The sequence below is a fragment of the Malania oleifera genome, chromosome 6 (genome assembly GCF_029873635.1).
Source record: "Malania oleifera isolate guangnan ecotype guangnan chromosome 6, ASM2987363v1, whole genome shotgun sequence".
In the NCBI taxonomy this organism is placed as follows: Eukaryota; Viridiplantae; Streptophyta; class Magnoliopsida; order Santalales; family Ximeniaceae; genus Malania; species Malania oleifera.
In genome coordinates this window covers 13,219,555-13,226,255 of record NC_080422.1, presented here as the reverse complement: position 1 = coordinate 13,226,255, position 6,701 = coordinate 13,219,555, and the positions used below count along the sequence as shown (strand labels likewise).

Genomic DNA, 6,701 nt, shown 5'->3' with positions numbered 1-6,701 from the left:
GTGGCAGCGGGAAACCCCAAAAATAAGAAATAAATAAATAAAATTGAGAATAAATAAAATTAAAGTATCGTACTATCATCCCTCCTGCGCTTCCTTCTCTCCCATTTCCCATACAAAGACAGACACTGAGACGGTTCTTTCGGACCATCGTCTTCCTTGTCTACTTTCTCCAGTCTCTAGCGAGGTAAAGACCCTTCACCCACCCGAATAAATTCGATATCTGTTCTCATGCATTTCACTGTTTTTGTGCTCTTTCAATTGTGAAGAGCAAACCCATGAAACGAACATTCTTTTCTTTTCTTTATTTTGCTCGTGTGAAACTCAGGAACGCATGACTTCGTTGATTGCAAGATTGCCTCCGGCATTGCTGTTCCATGGACGACAAACCCTTTTTGGAACTCCTCAGAAATACCCTATATCCTTCCCTGCAGGTAACCCTCCTTGTCATTTTCCGAGTATTTTTGAGATGCAATTTTAGGGAAGCTTGTCATCATCATATGCTCTGGTTTAACCTGAATGTGGTTTGTCAATTGTTGTCTTGCCAGATTTGTACATTTTGTTTTTGTGCTGAAGCCTAACCTAAACACAGTGATATTATATTTTTTGGGAAATAGTTAAGAAGATATTCACACTCACACGTACAAATTTGGCAACAATGGGAATTTGGGTTAGTTATGTGCAGTGTCTGGGTATGCTTTTCAACACGGGTTCCATTTATGCGATTAGTTGGCTAAGGGTTAAGCTTGGGAGAAAATGGAAAACTGTTCGGGCAGAGTTTGAAAATTATGGCAGTTATATGTTTTTTCCTTCAATATTTTGGCTTGAAATTCCAATTGAAAATCCAGGGAATTTTGGGCAACTTTTGCTGAGTAATTTGTTGGGGTTCCACTGACTCTCGCTTCCTCTGGAAATTTCTCTTTCTAGATTATTCCTCTTGCTCTAGATTAAACAACTTGTTGTAGGGTATTTAGTCTAAATATAAAAATAAATAGGAAAACAAGTGGGATACAAACATGATTCCAACTATGCTGAGGCACAGAAATGAGGCTTTAAGGATATTCAAGCCCTCTGTAGTTTAGGCTTAGCTTATGAGCTGAACACTTCTAAGCTTGTTTTTCTTAGGATACAAGAGCCTAATTGAATCGTATGGCTATTGATTTTGCACAAGCGGAAGAGTCCAAAGCTCCACAAAAGAAATACCTCTAGGACTTGGATTGTGTGAATGATTGAGTTGGAATGAGAATGATGTAGAGTGACAATGTGAAAGCGACTATTTACAAGCACACATTACCCTTCGAAATATACAAACTTAATAAATATAAAATGTATTTGGAATAAATTGATACATGTCTAGGTTCAAAGTACATACAAGAAATTAATATTTAAAATTTGTGAATTTCATGTACGAGTGACTTAATTTATTGAAGATGTATATATCTTTCCAAGATACATTTCCCTTTCCCAAGGTACGTTCAACAATAGTGATAAATTCATTAATATTAAAATGTGCCTACACTTGGGATGCTTAATGGGCTAGCAATTTTTCTGCTACCTTGTTGCTGCCTCATGAGGAGGCTCTAGTAGAAAATATATGCATGAAGAAAAGTAGTGGGTGATAGATATACAAACTGGGTTAGTCTTGGAAATGGTGTGTTCATTATTGTCTTGGGTGTGTTCTGCAGTGTTAGTGTGCGTATGCCGTGATTTGAATGTTTAATAATCAATTACCAATATCTATAAATAACGTTGAGAGATATCTTCAAGTTTGGGATATACCTTCAGCAAAAATCAATTGCAACAACAACAACAACAATAATTATGGCTTCAAAACAAGGGTGAAGTGATGATGTATGCTTAGTTCAGGGCTTCGAAACTCATTTTTCTTTTCCTATTTTTTCTACCAAAATTTGAGCTACAGTGCAGGGTTTACCAAAATTTCGAAATTTTCGTTGAAATTTACCAAAAATTTACCGGAACTCCAAAATTTCAGTTGAAATTTGCCAAAAACATCTGAATTTCAGTCAAAAGTTTATAAAAAACGAACTTGAGATTGAGTTTCCATCAATACCGTCCAAAACTCGCTGAAATTTAAGTCTTTGCTCTCCGTCAGGACATCTTTGACTTGCATATAAAAAGTTCACATCATGTTCCACACTTATACACACCCATGACAATAATATGCACACCACACAAAGTTCACACGTGTTTTTGGAGCATGCATGGAGAGAAGTGGGGTGTGAATGTTATATTCACTGATTTAATGGGTTAGTCTTGCATGTGGCGTACAATGAGTGCATGTTAATGTAGGTGTTCTGTATGTGATCTTTGTGTTTGCAAGTCAAAGGTGTCCTAGCATGTGATGGAAGGACTTCCTGTATGAGCAAATGTTGTACACTGTATACTTTTGCTTTTTAATAACATAAAGTTATCATTCTAATGATCCTTGTTCAGCATAATTTTTTCCACTTGACAAGCTCCAGATTGGCAAAATTTTGCAGCGAACTTATGCAACCTGAAAGTTTTAATTTATTAATTAATTTATTTTTCCATTGAACTAATACCAGAATGTAAATATGTTTCCTTGAGTTATTATCCCTTTGCTTTTTCTTTTTCTTTTTCTAACACAGAAAAATAATTTCATTAAAAGAAAGGAGCAAAAAATACGCAGATGGAAGGATAAGATATCCTCCTTAAAGACGGGAAACAAAAACAATAAGGCCCTCCTTCAATCCCGTTGACGCACAGCGATTTTAATCGTCTGATCAACAAAGTAAATAGCACAAAGAACAGTCATAGAAAAAATGTAGACGAGAGATTTTACGTGGTTTGGCAAGATTGCCTACGTGTGCACCTGGAGAAAAATCCACTATGAAATGATAGTAATACAAGATCTGATCAGACTCTCCCCGATCCCAGATCCCCTGTACACGCCTTCACTTCAATCCTGTGAAGAAAAATTCTTCCTAGAGAGAAAGTTCCCTCTAACTCTCCTTGTACAAAAATGGCAAGCAATACACGCTTTTTCTCATGGCTTACAAACATACATATGACACCACACAACCGTTGGATTTAGAGACGATCCAACGGCTGTGATAAAAGCCACAATAAAAAAAAAAAAACATATTCTGAAGATCAGACAGTGAGACTCCCCAAAAGAAAAGCCAAAAGAGTAAGCCCAAAAGGAAGCAAGAAAACAACTGTCCCATAAAAGATGAAAGGGGGTTGTTTTGCCATTGGAAATCCTTGCATCCCTTTCAATCCTCATAGTCCAGAAAAGGGCAAAGGCAGTGCATCTCCACAAGGCCAACCCTTTCTTACTCCTCCCAAACCTTTGTACTGCACCAACAAGAAGGCACAAACTGTTCAAGGTAGCACCAAAGTCATCAAAAACCTCTTAGGCACCTGACAATGAAGAAGCAAGTGGTCAGGAGATGCACTAAACTTAAAACACATTAAACAGACATCTGGGCTGATAGCCTTAAAAAATCTTCTGTTGCTATGCAACTTACTGTTGGTGTAAAGCCTATAAAGAGCTATAGATGACGTGAAAGCCCTGATATCAAAAGGAATTTTTGACTTTCAAATGAAATTATTCAATGGGAAGGAAGAAGGGTTCGGGGTTTTCAAGAGCTGATAGAAAAAGAATAGTAGAAAAAGAGCTGGAGGCATCCCCATCCAAATCTTTGAACCATTTCTCACATGAGGAGTAAAAGAATTAGTATCCCAGTGTCTCCTGTTTTTGGATTATTATTAGCTTCAATGGCTTAGTCACTTTGAAAGTGAAATAAGGTTGTCAAATTGCGAGGTATAAACCTATTATTGGACCCCCAGATAGTGGCTTAAACTTAATCTGGGTGGTTCTTCAATATAGTAGTAGTGTCTCCTTGACAAATGGTGTGAACTTTTAGACTGGGTGCTTTTTCAATATGGTAGGTATCTCAGGGTTCACTTTGACCTTATGGATCGATTGTCTAATTCTGGGTCCCCATTCTTATAAATAAATTTCAGCATGAGATAATAAAGTGGTGGGCGGACTTTTGTGCACACTTTCAAGCCAGTGAGCTCGCTCGCAAGGTGGGGGGGATGTTAGGCAATAAAACCTATTACTTGGTTGCCACCTAATTGCTTAAGCTTTTAGGTTTAATAGTTCTTCAAATAGTATCCCGTTATATAAGAATTATAGATTTTGATTTACACAGGGTTTCAAAGGTTGTTCCCTTTAATGTTATTAAGTCACTATGAAAGTACATGAACCATGCTGATAAGAGCCTATGCATGACAGTAGTGATGACGTAATGAGCTTGTTAGGAATGTTTTAGGAAATGGAAAAAAAAAGCCATGCACACAAGGGGGAAAAACAAATCAAAAAGCTTCTTAATTGCTGAAATCAGCTCAAAAGATTGTTGTTTTTATATCATTCAATGTTGAGTTGCCGCTCATATTGAAAAGGTTATCCACTTGAAATTTGAAATAAGTGGGAGGTTTCAAACTGTATGGTGCAGTATTGAGTTAGGGCGTAGTGTCATTATGCTCTTGTATGATGGTGGCTATATATATACACAAACACACGAACACACATATACCCACCAACACTCTCATATGCATACTTGTAGCCGAGGGTTGAAACCCTAAGGCAGTTTTCATTCAAGATATAGTGGAGATAATGCAGAGGCTCTGTGGATGTAGGCACAATGCGGAACCAAATAAATTGTTGTGTTCTTCTTGCTCTCTTCTATTTTTTCTTTTGATTTTCTGTGTGTGCGTGCATAATCCTAGGGTGTGTTTAGCAGTCACTTTCATTTAATTTATTTTTTCATGCTGCAGGGAAACTGAGTCATTCTTTTGTTGCTGTAAAGGCCACAGGTGAAAGTTCTGAATCTTCAACATCCTTGATTGTTAAATCTGTTCAAAATGTTGTGAGTTCTCTCTCTCTCTCTCTCATTCTTCATTCAAAAAAAAAAAAGAATGAAAAGAAACAGCCCGGCAAAAACAAGCCTTGGTGGGCTTCATAAATTTATGACTTTTTTATAGAGTTTTTATTTCTGCAATTATTATTATTATTATTATTATTATTATTATTATTATTATTGTTCCGCAAACCATGCGATCCCTTCAGTTACTAGATTATAAGCGAGGGTGCATTTTTTTTTTAAGGTGGTGTTTTCTTCAGTCAGTAGATAATAAAGAAAGGCGCGTTTGTTTGTTAAGTTTGTTGAGGTTCCTTACTTCTGATAGAATCTATTAAGGGGAAACTAAGAACTTATATTCTGTGAATTGTATTGGCTGGTTTCCTCACTCTATGCATTATCTACTATTATTTTGTTTGTGTGCGCGCCATGCAGGAATGCAGAGGAAGACTAGTTTGTTTTGTTTTTATTTTTGCAGGGACTACCTTACTGCTTTCTAATTTTCCTTCAATTTCTCTGAAACAGTGGGATAAATCTGAAGATCGATTTGCTCTTTTTGGCTTTGGTTTTGCAGCTGTAGTTGCTATATGGGCCTCAGCAAATCTGATTACAGTAATTATCACTATCCTTTCTTCTAATATTTTTCACATCATTACATAGTATAGTTGTGATGGATGGACTTAGAAGTTAGAGTGGACAATTTACCATTTAATCATTTCATGATTGAAAATGATCGTCCTATTTGTATCATCCCTCAAATGAAGGATGGAGAGATCAATCCTAAATACTCATTTTTATTCAAGGTTGAAAACTTATTTCTGCTTTGAATTTTCTCGTGACTTGGATCTATCATTTCTTTTGATGAATCAGTTCTGGAAGTTTGGACTATTAACTGCAATAAATTTTTTGGCCTTCATTAATTATACTAATTGCAATCCAGTGGACTATTTTACAGTTTTGCCTTCAAGATATTCCTAATTATTTGACGCTGATGTATATATAAAGCTTATCAAGATCTAAGATTTCTGACATGCTCTCTTTCCTTCACATCAATAGGCCATTGACAAGCTTCCTCTCATCCCAAATGCACTAGAATTAGTGGGGATATTGTTTTCTTCGGTAAGTCTGTTCTGCGATACACTTTTGATATGTTCGATTGGTCAGGATATGGTTGGAAAAGAAATAAAAATCTTGGAATCTCACAACCATTTAAGCCCCTAGTGGTTAGAGGATTTCAAATGACCTTTTTTCTCTCCATTTTCTTGATAATCAGATAGATCATTATGGTTTTTTACCATTACTATACCGTGCATGCAATTTTCCTCATTAGTTCCAATATTAACTTGAATATCTATGTCCTCAGTGGTTCGTATATCGCTACCTGTTGTTCAAACCAGATCGGTAAGCCCAGTCTGAAACATAATAGAAGAATAGTTTTTTTTTTTTTCATAACTATATAGCATCTGCTATTTCTGCATTTCATTTTTCTTTTTTCTCCTCAGGGAAGAGCTGTCCCAGATCATCAACAGGTACATCTCAGATATCTTAGGCCAGTGAATTGTGGTGCAAGATGAGAGATCCATTTGCAACTGTTGTATTTTCCTGAACATTGGAGCTAAATTTTTTTGCCACTGTTATTTATGAAAGATGTGAAAATTGAAATATTTATGTCATGTCATCTGAAACTATTTTTGTCAATATTCATGTCTCGTTTGATGGAAATGAATTAATGATAAGGGAGGAAAAAGAAAGGAAGACGACTAGAGGAGCTACTCTTTACTAGGGAAACGGAAA

General features: G+C 36.2%; 1 protein-coding gene across 2 annotated transcripts; it reads left to right on the top strand.

The window, feature by feature from the left end:
• LOC131157402 (protein CURVATURE THYLAKOID 1C, chloroplastic) lies at positions 1–6,605 on the top strand. Of its 2 annotated transcripts, XM_058111537.1 has the most exons (7): positions 1–184; positions 326–431; positions 4,825–4,916; positions 5,433–5,519; positions 5,964–6,026; positions 6,271–6,308; positions 6,410–6,605. In XM_058111537.1, the coding sequence occupies exons 2-7, from the start codon at positions 332–334 to the stop codon at positions 6,462–6,464; spliced, it is 435 nt and encodes a 144-aa protein (XP_057967520.1). In that variant the 5' UTR covers positions 1–184; positions 326–331; the 3' UTR covers positions 6,465–6,605. The 2 variants fall into 2 exon arrangements, with proteins under 2 accessions (XP_057967520.1, XP_057967519.1); XM_058111536.1 differs by having other exon boundaries at positions 68–184; positions 5,964–6,605.
• Positions 6,606–6,701: the final 96 nt, after the last annotated feature.

Excerpts from the sequence above, each read along its gene's own strand:
- LOC131157402 (XM_058111536.1), top strand. The coding sequence starts at position 332 with ATGACTTCGTTGATTGCAAGATTGCCTCCGGCATTGCTGTTCCATGGA. Across the intron at positions 432-4,824 it reads CCCTATATCCTTCCCTGCAG|GGAAACTGAGTCATTCTTTT; the intron begins GTAACCCTCCTT and ends TTCATGCTGCAG. Across the intron at positions 4,917-5,432 it reads TTAAATCTGTTCAAAATGTT|TGGGATAAATCTGAAGATCG; the intron begins GTGAGTTCTCTC and ends TCTCTGAAACAG.